The sequence below is a fragment of the Misgurnus anguillicaudatus genome, chromosome 20, assembly GCF_027580225.2.
Source record: "Misgurnus anguillicaudatus chromosome 20, ASM2758022v2, whole genome shotgun sequence".
NCBI lineage: Eukaryota > Metazoa > Chordata > Actinopteri > Cypriniformes > Cobitidae > Misgurnus > Misgurnus anguillicaudatus.
Window position 1 is genome coordinate 22,253,526 of NC_073356.2, and position 17,275 is coordinate 22,270,800.

Sequence of the window (17,275 nt, forward strand, 5' to 3'; positions counted from 1 at the left end):
AATGAATGAACCGTGCTGGATCAAAGCCTTTAGCCTACAAAACAAAATAAATTATTACAGGCACTCTGGATCGAATTGGTTAATGTCTGAAAATAATCATTCAGACAAAATGAAATGTTTTCAATGCAACTAGATCTCACGAACTTGGTCGTGATCTTGTTAATCAAAACAGCACATTTGACATGACTCCAGTGCATCTTATAAAATCTGTGATATTTAGTGGTTTATCATGATATTGACACCTATCTATTTTCATTAAGTGCACTTTGGTAACGGTTCCAGTTTACTGTGTGTGATTTATGGAGCATTGTACTAAAGATGAAAGCATTTCACCTGCATTTGGTATCACTATTCCAAACCACTAATATCTCCACCAAAAGCCTTGGATGATTGAAATACCACAACCCCATGCTGACCTTGTTTGTGTGGGCTGTCAGCTAATCCTGGAGTCAATTTAAGTCTCTCACACCCGTCTGGTCATTTTTAACCAATTCCAGAACTTCATGCTATTGTTTCTCAAACTTGTGGGTGTTAGCACTGCACTATTCACTTGAAGATAATAATCCAGATTTAAATTCATAAGGTAAAGGCAATGTGTAGTGCAATATGCATTTTGTCCTTATAATATTATAGCCTTTATACTGTAGCCTTCTAGGCCCATCTTTTGTGTACGACTGTGTATTTCTCTTAATCACTCCCATATTTAACACTTGTTAGGGATTGCCAACTTAGTCTGATTGCTGCTGGCTCATTGTCTTCTTTGCATAAGAATACACTTGTGTGTTTCTTCCATTATTCTTGCATGAACGCGAAACTCTCTCCCCCATCTGTCTATACCCCAGCGGGCCACCATGCATTCAGAAGGACAAAAGGATGCAGGAAACACGGAGAGAAGACTTGACAATGGCTCACACTAAAGGTCAAGCAGGAGAAGCTCATGGTTCAAGCACAATGGATATCACCAGTCATTGGCCTTTTAATACAAGCCACCATTTCCAATTCATTAATTATTAGTGTGTGTGTATGTTAGTGTTAAAATAAGCAGTATGTCTTGAGGTACATGTGTGCATTGTTAAATAATATTTGACAGCTTATTGTTTAGGTAGGCGTACGTTGTGTTTGGAAAGCGCTAGTGCGCCATCTAGCGACGGCTTCATAAACCCACATGCAGTCTTACCAGTACTAACTAGTTTTTGCTATGCCCGTGTCTTTTCTGCCACCTAGTGTGTATCTCTGGCGTTTTTGGGGTTTCTTTACATAAAAACCTAAATACAAACGTACAGTTACAGTAAAACTGTTCATGAATATGTTTCGAGTCTTTAAAGTGTTTACATTGCCTCGTGTCATTCTGATCTGCATTTTACTCGCCCACACTTTGCATTTTGCAAAAGCATTTCCTATTTCCTGTCTGTTGTATGTGCTGTGCTTCAAAGCAACATACGATTACTGGGTATCCCATGAGATCTGTTTCTGTATGTTTGCACACAAAGATACGTACGGGACTGGATCTTATTCACCGGACATCTGTGCTGCTGTCACATGATATACAGTATATCTATCAACCTGATACATTTGCTGTGTTTTCCCAACTGCTATGTTGTAGATTGGGGATATCCCTATTCAAACAGATAAATAAATGATGTAGTCTGTCCTAACTACTGTTTAAGATTATTCACTTCCTTGACAGCCTACAAAATCAGCTTATGTGATATGTAATGGTGTCCGTTGCATTTCAGGGTCAGTGTGCCATCTATCCCTAGCGGTCACCTTGGGGTATTGCACTAATGCACAATGCCGAAGGCGTTCATTTTATGTTACCGCTTACTTATATAATCTTAAAAGATGGGTAGATTTTTTTATTGTGCCTTTTAAGAAGGAGATTTTATGAAGGTAATGTATTTACTTACTAAGTGATCTTTAATAATCAAAACAAAATAAAGACTGAATTTGTGCCCACATGGCTCCTGGCCTTAGTGAGTTCAGCGATCAACAACACATTACATTGGACAGATGGCGTAGTGTACTTGCAGCCCTTAAGCCAGTATGACTGTCTGGGATCTTCAGCCATTTTGTAGAATTAAAAGTATGTTAGATGATTTGTTATTGTGTCTCAGAAAAACATATCTGTGCAAGAAAAAGTTAAGTATGTCAAAAACTTAGATTTTTGATGTTTACTTTGTCCTTTCTCGGAAATGTTTTACCTGCGTTTGAAAAGGGTTTTTTCAATGATTGAAGTATTACAATACACGGCCTTCGTTCCAAGGCGCCAATGAGAGCGAAGAATGGGCGGATTTACAGTTTAAAAGCTTGATACTGACGTACTGACCGACCCATCTAAAATCTCCTGCGCGCGTATTTCCAGCCAATCGCTTTACTCTACAAAGACCGATTATGTTGATAAGCGTGATCCATTTGAATGACAAGCCGATCTACCGCTCACGCTTTCAAAAACAAGCACCTACCAATCAGCGCGAACTGTGGGCGGGACCTCAAAAAGGGGGTTGGGTGCGAGGTATCATGGAGGATCAGTTAGAGAACGGCAGCCATTGAAGAAAGCCGAGCCGTAGATCCGCGCTTTGGAGTTTCTGAGTATTTTTGTTTAAGCGGTCTAACCCAGTGCAACAATTACCGACAAAATGGAGATGAAAAAGAGGATCAGTTTAGAGCTAAGGAACAAAACTCCATCAGAGGTGAGACCTTTGAGCTTTAATTATTTATTTTTCTCGGAACCGCGAAATGATGTTAGTTTCCAACCTGTCTATCCTGCACAGTCGAAAGAGTCGCCGCTGAGACTTGCAGCGGGTTTGTAAGACCACATGGGCTCTTCGAAAGATGCGAATAAGATTTTTAGACACGAAGAAACGCATTACAAAAATAAATTTAAATATATAGAAGATTACTTGAAAAGAAAGATCTTTAATGCTCAGATAAGTAAATCTAATATCTGAGAGCGCCTTCAACTCTACTGTAAACTCATTACACATCTCTTTCGCCATTGCATTTGACTTGTCGATGTGGGCGTCCCGACTAGCATATCAAAATAACGTATTTAATTCTAAAACGGGTTTAATCTAGCGTTTAATAAACAGTTTACATCACTCAACAAGTGACGTCCGATTAACTTACGACTTTTTACGTTAACGTTAGTCCTCAGGTGATTCAAAAATATCCGCGTTCAACTCAAAAATTGTAAGGAAAGCTAATCGTGTGATTTCCAATAATGCGAATTTAACACCAATGACCACGCATGTAAAACACTGAGCAAGACATATCGCGAGCCTTTATCGGCTGTTATTGTAGCCACGATTCACGGATGCGCTACCTTACTATGGCTTCTCTAACCTAGCAAAACGAGCAGTTTTGTCTTCCACGGGCGGACATCTTATCTCCAACTCTTCACAACATTAGGCATTCATGGGGCACTCGCCTTCATCGTTAGACCCCAAAGCCACTTTGTTCAATAGTTTGACAGCACATATCGAGCGAATGTCAGGTCAATGTTATGAGCAAAGCGCAGTGTATAATAATGTTCATGGCTTCTGCAGCAGCGCCTCGCGGTGTGTGTGGTGAGGATAGTGGTGTGCGCGTGAATTCTGCTCGAGTCTTCGTGTTGACTGGCGGGAAGTGGAAGTCATTTTGTTGCATCGGTAGTTTAGACGCAAATGACGGTGTTTTCTAGATCTGCCTTAATAAAATGGAGATATATTTAAGATTCACAAAACTTACATGAATAACAGACGCGACGAGAGACAACATAGTCGCTAGTTTAAAAAACAAGTTGCTGTTTTCATTCTCGGTTACATTAGCATCGCGTAATAATAGATCCTCATATAACATCAGTTTTAAAGCAAAATATATTCGATATGAGGCGTTTAGATACGGCTTTCTATATCTGTCACTGTTTTATTAATTGAATGAATGTAGCAGATGGTGAAGGGGCCAGCGTGAGCCCTCCCCCCTCTCCGATTTTAGTGGATTATTGTTAGCTTGGCGGCACCGTAGAAGAGAACCACGCTTCTTTTGAATGATAGGATTTTTACACGAACACCCTGACAGCGTGGACGTGTATTCATGATACGTGGCTTTTAACTCGACTCTCTGTTGCCTCGCCAGAACACTGTAGTCAAATGTTTTCGCCTCGCGCATATTCCCGAGCCTTCTGAACATCTGAAAGGCTGGCAGTAAATTCAACTCAAACCCTCAAGTGGTGTAGAAGCATGGACAAGAGTACATTACACATATGCAAGGGTGTTGGTGCAAGGGGAGTGTCATTATGAAAGATATACATCCGCGAAATGTGGAAGGCGATGTCTTTGTTTCCACAAGGGAAACAAATGATTGACTATTTAAATTTTGAGCTGTAGTGCATGACTTTGGACGTTGGCGCGCGTTTCACATGTGTTGCCAGACAAGACCAGCAGGTTCTCAACCCTCTGAACTTTTATATTTATATGTGTATATGTATATGTATGTATATGTAGCCTCAAGGAATGTGCTGCTAACAATTCTGAATAAGTTTCGCTAATTAAAAGTTTAACAAAATCATATACTTAAAATATTTACATTTTTGGAAACATCATATTAGCAGTTGTAGTGAGTTGGTTAAACTTTAAGGAATTTTTCATCCCTCATGCCATCCCAGATTTATGACTTCCTTTATTCAGTAATTTCATCTTCAACATGGTGAAGCTCCAAAAAGCAAATACGACTCCTTAAACAATGGTTAACATTGTATCATTTCACTTCATGAACCCATTGGAGGCATCAGGACTACTTTAATGATGGATGCTTGTTGTTTTTGGAGCTTCACCATGTTGAGCCCCATATAAGACAACACAATTTCATTTTAATATAAATGTATTTGACTTTGTTCAACTGAAGAAAGGAAGTCATATGCACCTTAGACACCATGAGGGTGAGTATATAATGAGAGTTTTCATATGTGGGTAAACAACTTGCACTATTCCTTTAACCTTTTGCCAATATATTTTAATCCTGTGCTGTAAATTGAGCACATTCTGTGGCAGCCAATGACCTGTGCACATTCATCTTTTTTGCAGGTAGCAGAATTGGTGGTGGATAACTGTCGCTCAAGCGACGGTGAGATTGAAGGCTTGACGGATGAGTTTAAGGAGCTGGAGTTCCTCAGCATGGTCAACGTGGGTCTGACTTCCCTGGCCAAACTTCCCTCACTGCCAAAACTGAGAAAGGTGAGTCAAAAGATTCAGCATGATCACACAACCTCTCAATTTAGAAAAAAACAGCCAAGCATTTGTCAAAGATAATTTGGTTGTCTCTAAATCCACTTTGTAAATTCAAAGTGAAAAGTTGTCATATTAGTGGACACACTGTATCATTTAAATTTTAAAAAATATATATAATTGGAATAAATGTGTGGTACTTTGTGCGACTTAATGCAGTAATCCTCTTAATTTCTGGGTTCACGTACAAAGCTAATATAATTGCAATAACCTTGTACTAAATGTTTTATAAATAACGTATTTTATATAATAACTAGGGCTGTCACGATGATTAAATATCTCATCGTGATTGTTTGTCCTCAACGTGATGATTTCAGATCACCGCAATGATTGCACATCTCTCTAAAAAACACAAGGGGGAGCTGCAGCACCTATGAACGAGACAGTATCAGATGGCGCTCCTTAACTGATAGTTCAACGTGATACATTGCAAAGCCATTAAATACTAATTAAATTAATTAAATAACAATGTGTACCAATATGAACTTAGTAGGATTGGCTGCTATTTAATGCCTGTTCTGGTATAGTCAGTTTATTTTTATTGCATTTTTATTTTCTGTTATTTTTTTAGACACGTTGTGTTTATTTCTTATGAAGATTTTTAGTTTTTGAAAGAGAGATTTGTGTGGAAAAACAAGCAAATGTCAAAGCAATAAAACAGACAATTAATCGTCATAATCGGCAAAGTCCTAAAACAGGCTGAAATTCCACAAGGGGGGGCGTATTTGTTCCTCAGACGTTGCACAATAAACGTGACATCCGAATATATTCATTATAAATCGTGAATGATAAGTGAGATTCGAACGAATGTCCGTTAGTGAACTAATTGTATACAGTATTTATATCGTAATTCGGTCAGAAACGTTAAGATTGTGAGATGAACAAATCGTTTTGGATAAAAATGCTTGGATATTCCATTTCCTTGGACTTTTGGGGATTTATTAACAATTTGTTTTGGACAATTTCACCGAAGCGGATAAAGGGAAGATTTTGAAGATAAGTAAATATCCTAAATCGGCACCGCCCGGTTGCGGTAACTAAAAACTAGATTACAGTTTTATGACTGCTAAAAATTATATGATGCTGTGTGTGTGCGCTTGGAATCCCTAAAGTCTAAGCTTTTCAACGATGTGCCGCATGACCGTATATTTTGAAGATTAATGCTTACAATGACGTAATGCAGCCTCACGTGCAAGGAGGGGGTGTACCGTGTACGGCACAGTGTTCCTTATCAGGTTAAACAATTAACCGTCAGCCAAATTTCTTAATCGTGACGGCCCTAATAATAACTGATTTCCACTCCAGATTCTGGTATGATATAAAATAATTGCATATATTAAATATTCTTGACTTAACATAGTATTGTAGTTTCTTTTTGATGAAGGTTGATTTAATGTTTATTTTTACACCATCGTCTACATTAACATCTTTACATTTATCTTATATAGTTGGAGCTGAGTGATAATAACATCTCAGGGGCACTGGAGGCACTCGCAGAGAAATGCCCAAATTTGACGTACCTAAATTTGAGTGGCAACAAGATCAAAGAGCTCAGCACTCTGGAGGCCCTGGTAAACAACTCTGATGAATTTTCACCCGATCACCTAAAGTTGTTTTATTATTGTTGATCATCGGTTAAATGTTAAACATTTAAAAGTGTTATGGTAATAATAACTAAGTATTTCTTGGTAAGTCTAAATAAACTCTTAAAGCTGATCAACATCATTTGACATATTACACTTGCTCTTGAAACTTCAGCAAAACCTTAAGAACCTGAAGAGTTTGGACCTGTTTAACTGTGAGATCACAACATTGGAGGACTACAGGGAAAGCATCTTTGAACTGCTGCCTCAGGTCACATACCTGGATGGTTTTGATGCAGAAGACAATGAAGCTCCAGATTCTGAAGCTGATGATGGTAAGGGTGAACTTTAAGCATCATGATCATTTGTACGCAGTTAGTCTTGCCTGTATACATGTTGTACAATAAAAGTTTGTTACAGCCAATTTCTACTTTATTCACACAGATGATGATGACGATGATGAGGAAGGAGCTGGACAACTCGGGCATTATGAGGATGAAGATGATGATGAAGAAGAGGAGGATGAGGAAGGCTCAGAGGGTGGAGAAGTTGGCCTGTCCTATCTAATGAAAGAAGACATCCAGGATGACGTATCTCACATAACCACTTTTCTAAAACATTTCATTGCTAGCATTCTCTAAAAAATTTTTGTTTTTTTTGTAACAGGATGAGGAAGATGATGATGACTATGTAGAAGAGGAAGAGGAGGAAGAGGGAGAAGGTAAGCATTAATCATCCAGCATATGTGTTTTCTTCAATTAAAGACATTGTGATATTCTTCAAACTATTATTTCTTGCTCTGCAGAAGCAGCGGCTGGGGTCAAAGGAGAGAAGAGAAAAAGGGATGCTGAGGATGAAGGCGAAGATGATGACGATGATGAAGACGATGACTAACCCTTTATGTTTGACTTTTTGGAAACAATATCAAAGCTGTAGATCAACCCTGAAAAGACCCTGATCTTGCAGATTGTTTTTCTCTTTGTAAACCATAGATAAATCACTGTAGAAGCTAAGCATTTTCTTTTATAAATACATTATATATATTACATTATATAAAAGGGGTTTATTGATAAGTCATTTATAGCCATTCCAAGTTTTTTCCCAAAACGAAAATCAAATTGTCGTCAAGGGGTGGGCAAGGGGAAAGTTTGAGATTTTGTGACTCCAAATAAGCTGGTCGCTTGGCCGTTTGTAACTAAAGACAGCACTAGGATTTCACCGAGGGGAGGCTTGAGACGGCAGCATTTGTTTGTCCAAATCCATAAACTCAGCTGCTCAGTTTGTGCTTCAGGTCCCAGTGACTTTCCCTTAGACCTCTGTGAGGAAGCAGGGCATTTCCTGTTACTCATCTACCTCTCCAGGTCTCCTCCTCAGCCCATCATAGAACAGCAAGCAAATCATCTTCTCTGGTCGTCAACTCCATTGTTCCCGGATCAACCAATCGCTGCCAAGGATCTTGTGTCACAGTCTTTATATGGGATGGTCTCTGTATGATTCAGCTTTTTTGGAGATCAGACGCGCTCATGTTGACAGACCAGATGGTATGTGGTCTCATGAATTTTTTAAGCGTCATGTATGTAAATGTGATGTAAATGAATTGAGCAAAGATCAAGAGTTGGCAAACTGATTTTAAGTTTTTTTTATTTTTTTTATTAAAGAGATAAATCATGGATTGTTTAATGTGACCTATGAGCAGTTTGCCCTTTCTCATGTTTTATGCAGAAGTCCTATTTTTGACAAAATGTCTTCTTAGAAATTAAAATCCAATTAGTCACCTTTTTTAAAGAGAAATGGCATTGCTGGATTTTTTTCATAATGTTCAGGTTTAACAGCTTTGTTGGATTACACAGCACCCTTAAGTACCTTTCTACCGTTGTCTTGTTGTTGAAACAGGTCAGTTTGTACCCTTTGTTGGGGTATTTTAGAGTAATACCTTTTAATCTGATGTTCATATGGCAATATGTATATAGTACCTGTTTTAGCAGGTTGCCATTTACAGTGTGTTTTCTTTTTTTAAGCTTATCTATTTGGTTAGTTGTTTTAATACAAAATCACATGTTGGAGGACATGCATACATACAAATCACCCGTTTAATTTCTGTTACTTGGTTGTTGTGCGAGTGTTGTATTTAGGGTTTTATGTGCTATAAACCTCTTTTAAGGGTTTTAGTTTTGTTGTTGGATTTTGATGTTTTGTTTTAACGGGTTGTTTTTTAGTTTGGAAGTTCATTTATGAATTATACTGGAGTTAGATGAATGGGTGAATGAATTGTCCTTTTGATGATTAAAAATGATGTAGGACTCCATATATTATTATGTTCAGTAGATGGGCTTGTAAAGCTTTCAGCAATTTGAATATAAAATTTTAGTAAGACCCCGTGAGGGAAGCTTTGCAAAATGGGTGAAGAAGCACTGTTTTTAATATATCCAGAGATGGTAACCAGTTCGTTATGATACAATATTTTGTTTTGTTTTTTTACTTGGAAATGATTTATGAAAACCTTTCGATGAATGCAGCCTAGAATAAGTTTGATGTGGACAATAAAGGAAAGTCTTATGACCATAATGTTGTCCAGAAAGTTTTTGTTTATTTTAATAATATAGACAAAAGTGTTATATAAATGTCAAGTGACCACACAGGCCTCAATATATTTTTACTTTTATACTGCCATGTGCAAATGCGTTGCGTACTTGGATCATTTTAAAAGTTACGCAACCTTCCAACAACACGGCAGACTGGAAAGGGAAGTGCACGTGATGAACGTACTGGGTTACCTGGAGCGTCATTAGTTATTCAGGGTGACGCGCTCTTCGTCCAACCAATAGGAGTCATGTTCAACACTGGAGGGGTGGAGTCACGCCGATGCTTCTCCTTACTGTTTTAATAGTGTTTTTGGTAACTGTTGATAAATAATAAAGTGAATGAAATTAAACATTACTTAATTATATATACTTCAGTATACTACAATTGTATTATATGTATAGTGTTGATCCAATACAACCTACATATCCATGAATAATCCTGTGTGTAAATGTTTGAAGGTAAATTAGATAATCTCCTTTCACCATATGAGAAATACTACAAGACTTTAGTATTTACTACAGTAAACTGTAGTAGCCTATATTGGAGTATACTCTGCTATACTGTAGTATACTTTAAAATTTATAGTAAGATCCGGTAGTATGTAATTGACCTACAGTTAATTGAACTATTAACTACATTATTTTTACTTGTTTAATAAATGTGAATAAAATCTGAATAAAACCCATGATTTCACAAAAGCTTTCGTTTAGATACAATTAAGTTGATTTGATTTTGTTTTGCAATATATATTAATTAATTAAAATTGATTATTCCTAAACCCTATTATGTAGCCTACTAGCAGTAAAGAAACACTGTATTTTTTAAAGATTTATTGTTTGCTTTCCAAACGCAATAAAGTGTTATTTTCCCATTTGATTTTATACCGTTTTATATCAGTACTTGATTTATTGGTCAAAGTAATAATAAATATGCCTGTAAAAACTCTGTTTTGTGTGCTTGATTTCATGTATTTACGTCAATGATGCTCTCATTGTAAGGTTGCCTTCACGCCACTAGAGGGAGCTACTTTCTCAGAAAATAAACGCAGCTCTTAACCGTCATATCGCAATATTGTATAAAGGCTTTTGACCACAAATATTTCCATAAACATAGTCTGGCCTGTCAATACAGTAGACAAATGTCTGCTCATGGCATCTTTGCATACTGATTTGCGAAGCATAAATTTGTTTTACACACAAAGAGTAGCCTAATAATCACACAGCATTTTGAATGTGTTGAAATGCTTCACGCAGGGCGGTGAAAATTTCACGTAGCTTGTGTTTGACAGATTTACAAGCTTTGGTAAATTTGCAAATATATGTCACAGATCATAATGTAAAAGATCATGCACGTGCAGACCTCATTCCCCACAACACTGCTAAACTCAGTCATCCAATCAGAAAGCCTAAGCCTGTGTAAGCCTTATATGGAGTCAATGCTGTGAATGGCCAAGATTGGATAAGCAGTTATGATGAGAGCCATTTATCTTTTGTTATATGACACAACATCTCTCTGCAACATCTCTCAGAGGGAACTTTTATATTAACCGTGCTTCAAAATCTAAACAGATCTGGGATGTCTTTTCGGGTGAATGGTATTGGTTGTGTAAAATACTGTGAAACTATATACTCTATATACTATACTATACTATACTATACTTAATTCATTATTTGATTGGACCGTCAGATGACTCTTGCTGAATTAAGCATGCAAAGAAATGCTGTCATATTTACTGCACATTTCACGAAAAAAAAGAGAAAACAACTGGTTACATCTGTGACAGGTGTCTTACTCATTTTATTTGCAGATGGTCATTATGCAACATCCACCAGCAATGAAAATATGAATTCAAATCTGGATTATTGGCCAGGTAAGTGGGGCATTTTATGTGAAGTATATTTACAAAGCAATTTATTGCTTTGGCTTGGATATAATTATATCTGACTGCAGGTAACTAACAGTAAACCTAGCCGTGAATCCCTGATAGAGAAAAAAACTGTGGTTTTAACCTTGGACCAATCAATCTTAGTATCATCAAAATCATTGGGTTGAAGTCATTTTCATTGATTTAGCAAACTGTCACCAATCTACATTATAATTAGAAGAATGGAGGTCACATACATCATTACACAAAGAAACAGATCCTAGAATGTGACACGGGACTATCAGGAAGCATAGTCATTACCACATGATCATCATTTACAAACCTACAATCATCTGTACAATGCGCTTCATGAATTAAACATGAGATCACTAGCTGTTTTCAACCCAGGGTTCAGTGATTAAAAAGACAGAATAGCCTGCAATTACAGCTGTATATTGGTAAGGGTCGGGAGAAGTACCAAAAGAATATTCGAAGGGGATGTAACACTAATATGTGCTTCGGATTGGATTGTTTACTGATGCATATAGATAAAGAGCAAGGATGCATATTAAAGAGAGCAGCATCGACATAAAAAACTTTTTTGTTATACCTCTTAGAGAGATGTCCAAGTGTTTATGTTTTCCACAGTGGCTTATCCTTTAAATATGCAAAGCCCAGCATATCTCTAAAAGCTCTCTGTTGTCATGTTATTTTTATAAGTGGCCATGTGCACGATGCGCTGGTCCGAAAGGAATGACACATTAGGTTTTGGCCTTTACTCTCCCATAGCGCTGCTTGTTTTATCATGTGGCATTAGTAAATCTATTTTTAGATTTGTTGCTAGCAGACTCACACTTGAGCATCTCATAAGAAGAAATATTGTTATTTGTTTGTGATTTACTGCTTTCTACATAAAATTGTGTAAAGAACACAGTGTGAAAATATAACCTTGATACCTTTATTGACTGAGTAAGGCCATGTTTATAATTAAAATCTCATAATTACATCATGAAAGACTTTAGTCTGGATTTCAAAGGCAGGGTGCATCTTGTTTTTGATTATTGCCTTAGTGTCATTTCATTGTGAAGCTATGGGTCAATTCTGTTCTCTGGTGCATTGTTACTTTGAAATGTAAATTGATATACAAATGTACAAAGATCTTAAGTGTAAATAATGTAAATTGACCTGATTGATTAATGGCGTGTGAGGCTCATTATACTGTATGAACCATATGAATCCCAAGCTGTGCTGCACTGTGGCAGATCTGTTTGTGAATATAGGTCACATCTCTCTAAACCTTCTTCATGAGAAGAAATACAATTTATGCGTAAGCAAGGCTATACCATTTAGCTCCAGGCCTTAAACCCGGTAATGCCGTCTCTGGGATGTCTCTATTAATCTATTTGAATCAGTGGAAGCACACCAAAACCAGATGCTGCAAGGCTGATGATTCACAAAGCAACACCCCACCCCCATCAACCCACACATACATACACGGCACGTTCCCCCTGGCCCAGATGAATCAGGTGTAACTGATTCATCCACTCAGACGCCTGCTTTCCTGAGTTGTACATTGCTAATAAGGGTCCTGATTTGTCAGGCTAATGAGACTCTAATCTTAACCCCTCCCCACTGATCAGGCAAACATCCAGAAACTGCTCTTAAATTCAACATTCATTTGTGAAAGCTCTTAACATGTTGGGTTTATATTAACCTACACTTGGTTGTTTTAATTTAAAATGCTGGGATGTTTCAATCTATGGTTGAGTAAATTATAGGCAAACCCAACCATACACTGGGTTGTTTTAACCTAAAATGTTGGGTTGTTTCAACCCATGGGTGGGTAAAATATAAAAAAGCCCAACTGTTGGGTTTAAATTAACCTACGCTGGGTTGTTTCAACCCATGGTTGGGTAAAATATATAGACAAACCCAACCAGTGGAATTAAATTTACCTATGCTGGGTTGTTTCAAACCATAATTGGGTAAAATATATAGACAAACCCAACCGTTGGGTTTATATTAATCTACACTTGGTTGTTTTAACTTAAAACGCTGGGTTGTTTCAATCCATTGTTGAGTAAATTATAGGCAAACCCAACCATTGGGTTTAAATGAACATACACTGGGTTGTTTTAACTTAAAATGTTGGGTTGTTTCAACCCATGGGTGGGTAAAATATATAGACAAACCCAACCATTGGGATTAAATTTACCTATGCTGGGTTGTTTCAAACCATAATTGGGTAAAATATATAGACAAACCCAATCGTTGGGTTTATATTAATCTACACTTGGTTGTTTTAACTTAAAATGCTGGGTTGTTTCAATCCATTGTTGAGTAAATTATAGGCAAATCCAACCATTGGGTTTAAATGAACCTACACTGGGTTGTTTTAACCTAAAATGTTGGGTTGTTTCAACCCATGGGTGGGTAAAATATATAGACAAACCCAACCATTGGGATTAAATTTACCTATGCTGGGTTGTTTCAAACCATAATTGGGTAAAATATATAGACAAACCCAATCGTTGGGTTTATATTAATCTACACTTGGTTGTTTTAACTTAAAATGCTGGGTTGTTTCAATCCATTGTTGAGTAAATTATAGGCAAATCCAACCATTGGGTTTAAATGAACCTACACTGGGTTGTTTTAACCTAAAATGTTGGGTTGTTTCAACCCATGGGTAGGTAAAATATAAACAAACCCAACTGTTGGGTTTAAATTAACCTACGCTGGGTTGTTTCAAACCATGGTAGGGTAAAATATATAGACAAATCCAACCAATGGGATTAAATTTACCTATGCTGGGTTGTTTCAAACCATAATTGGGTAAAATATATAGACAAAAATATATAGACAAACCCAACCAATGGGTTTAAATTAACCTACACTTGGTTGTTTTAAATTAAAATGCTGGGTTGTTTCAAACCACAATTGGGTAAAATATATAGACAAACCCAACTGTTGGGTTTAAATTAACCTACACTTGGTTGTTTTAACTTAAAATGCTGGGTTGTTTTAACCCATGGTTGAGAAAGATATAGACAAACCCAACCATTGGGTTTAAATGAACCTATGCTGGGTTGTTTTAACCTAAAATGCTGAGCTATTTCAACCCATGATTGGGTAAAATATAGACAAACCCAACCATTGGGTTTAAATTAACCTACACGTGGTTGTTTTAACTTAAAATGCTGAGTTGTTTCAACCCATGGTTCAGTAAAATATAGACAAACCGAACCATTGGGTTTAAATTAACCTACACTTGGTTGTTTTAATCTAAACTGCTGGGTTGTTTTAACCCACAGGTTGGTAAAATTTAAACAAACCCAACTGTTAGGTTTAAATTAACCTACACTGGGTTGATTACCCCAAAATTCTGGTTTGTTTCAACCCATGGTTGGGTAAAATATATAGACAAACTCAACTGTTGGGTTTAAATTAACCTATGCTGGGTTGTTTAACCTAAATGTTGGGTTGTTTCAACCCATGGTTGAGTATAATATAGACACCCCATTAATGGTTAACACCAGCTAATCCAAAGGTGCTAGTACAATCTCATGTCTGGTCATCTATAATCACATTTGATTTCAACACCGTCATATTTTATCTTTCTAATTGATCAAATGTGATGAAACACAATGCTGAAGCCCCTCATAGCTCCAGAGCTTATTAAAGATAGTGAGGGGTGAGAAATAAAAGGGAAGAGGGATTTAAATCATTTATTCTAGTCTGGCAGCAGAATCAGTTTGGCATACACATTGACTGTTAGAAACTAGTGTGAACATTTTAAGCATTTTAAGTAGCTCTCTCGCTTGTGAGTTTTTTGTATTGAATGTGAAGAACTATTTTTGGTTCTTTAAAGAACCCATTAGTCAAAGGATCTTAGAAGTATCATTTCTTCCTACCTCTTTATATTTAAGATGAGCTACCTTTAGAGTGTAGTTGTAAAGAGAAATTCGTGTCCTGGACCTTGATCAGCTCCGATGTTTGGCTTTAAAGTGTAGAAAGCTGCTAGCATACTAGCTAACATATGTAAACAATGTTTTCCAAATGCTTTCCTAAAGAACCTGCAACATTTTGCATTTGGTCATGCCAAAGATCCTGTTGATAAGGTGTTAAAGCTCCACACAATGAAGAGGATTCAGGATGACCTGGAACCGGGCCAAGAGGATGACTCAATTTACCCTCAGCGATGTTTTACATGAGTACACTATATATACTAACATGAATAGTGCGCACAGGCTGTTACTCAGACTGAATACATCTGAATGATTTAAATGCATCACTGAACAGATCCTTTAAATGATGCACTGTCTATTTAAAACAGCCCTTATGAAAACACACTATAGTAACTATGGTATTTTGGTTAAAATTGTGTAGAAGTGCTCTGTTTAAAAACGTGTTAGTGATAGATTGTACACAATTAAAACTTATTTGGTTTAAAAAAACACAAAAAAATTACACTACACTTATTAAACTTCAGTATGTTACACAGCACGAATGGAGAAGGTCACAAACTGTGTTATAAATGCTGTTATAAACTGCAAGTTGACATTTCTATCACAGAACAGCGAGACCTCACTTTGTCTTAAATCAAGTTAAACTGAATAACTTTATGAGTTGATCTGCTAAAGTCAAACCTGGAAACATGTGCCATAGATTAGAGTCATCACTATTACTTAAAATCTTTGATTTATGCTCATATTGTCATCTAATATGACTTAAAGTAGGCTTTTGGAAGTACTATGAGCTAATGGGTTTCCGTATAAAGTCTTTATTCACTGAGAACATTTTTTGTTATAGACTGCTAGAAATTCAGGTCTTTTATAATGTTGCACAAAAGTGGGCATGCATCGACTACTAGTGTTGACCACGTTCACCCACCCACCTGATCAGTAAGTCATCATCATAACTGTAATTATGTTCTTATAATTATTACTGTTCCTCCAGAAATCCAGAAGATGTTAATAAGTAGCTTCTTCAAATCACAATGTTCACATACAGTGGCTCCCTTTAATGGTATTCAGTATAGTAATTATTCAAAACAGCACAAGGTCAACCTGCTCTATGAAAAATAAAACTGAAATATAGAGTGATGCAATTCATATGAAAGAGTAGTTGGCTAGAGTTCTTTATAGATGTGAAAAAAATGTATTTGTCTTATGAGTTTTGGAATGCTACCATTTTGTTATTCACCGCTTGAATATTATACTTTTTATATTCATCTGCTTGCTGTTTCTTACAATTCTCATATATTATATCAGTGTATTGTAAAAGTTTATAATGAAGTTGCTACAAGTCAGGAAACAATTTTGCATTAAAAAGACATAGCTGTCCAAACACAACCCAGTTATCAAGGCTAAAACAAGGCAAAATTTAGAATGTCTGTGTAAAGTCAGAAAATTGTTTAATTTAATTTTCTCACAAGTAGGCGTGGTTTCAGCACAGAAAGCGGACACGCCCCCAGGGTTTGAGAGCAGAGAACCCTGTATGACTTTCCAAGATTTTTAAACTTTTGGCATTTTTTTCATTCAAATTTGGCAGGGTGGTTAATTTCACATTCTTCTGTGGTGTCACAAACACATATACAGGGGACATTTCACAAGACTATTTTAAGATGTCAAATAAATCTTTGGTGGCCCCAGAGTACATATGTGAGGTTCTAGCTCAAATTACCAGATAATTTATTACAGCACGTTAAAACTGCCACTTTGTAGATGTGCCGTTTTTGGGTGTGTCCTTTTCAATGCAAATGAGCTGATTTCTGCACTAAATAGCAGTGCTGTGGTTGGATAGTGCAGATTAAGGGGCGGTATTATCTCCTTCTGACATCAAATTTTAATGACCTATTTTTTCAGATGGTTGCATTCAGAGAATGGTTTACCAAAACTGTTTTTCTTTTTTACATTGTTTAAGTAAATACAATCACTGAGGACCCAATTATAGCACTTTAACATGAAACAAGTCAGATCTTC

The 17,275-nt window shown here is 36.7% G+C and overlaps 1 protein-coding gene across 1 annotated transcript; it reads left to right on the forward strand.

The window, feature by feature from the left end:
- The first annotated feature begins 2,506 nt into the window (after positions 1-2,506).
- On the forward strand, positions 2,507-9,409 carry anp32e (acidic (leucine-rich) nuclear phosphoprotein 32 family, member E). Its single transcript, XM_073858306.1, has 7 exons — positions 2,507-2,690; positions 5,061-5,210; positions 6,710-6,832; positions 7,020-7,179; positions 7,289-7,434; positions 7,517-7,565; positions 7,650-9,409. The coding sequence occupies exons 1-7, from the start codon at positions 2,637-2,639 to the stop codon at positions 7,736-7,738; spliced, it is 771 nt and encodes a 256-aa protein (XP_073714407.1). The 5' UTR covers positions 2,507-2,636; the 3' UTR covers positions 7,739-9,409.
- The last annotated feature ends 7,866 nt before the right edge of the window (positions 9,410-17,275 follow it).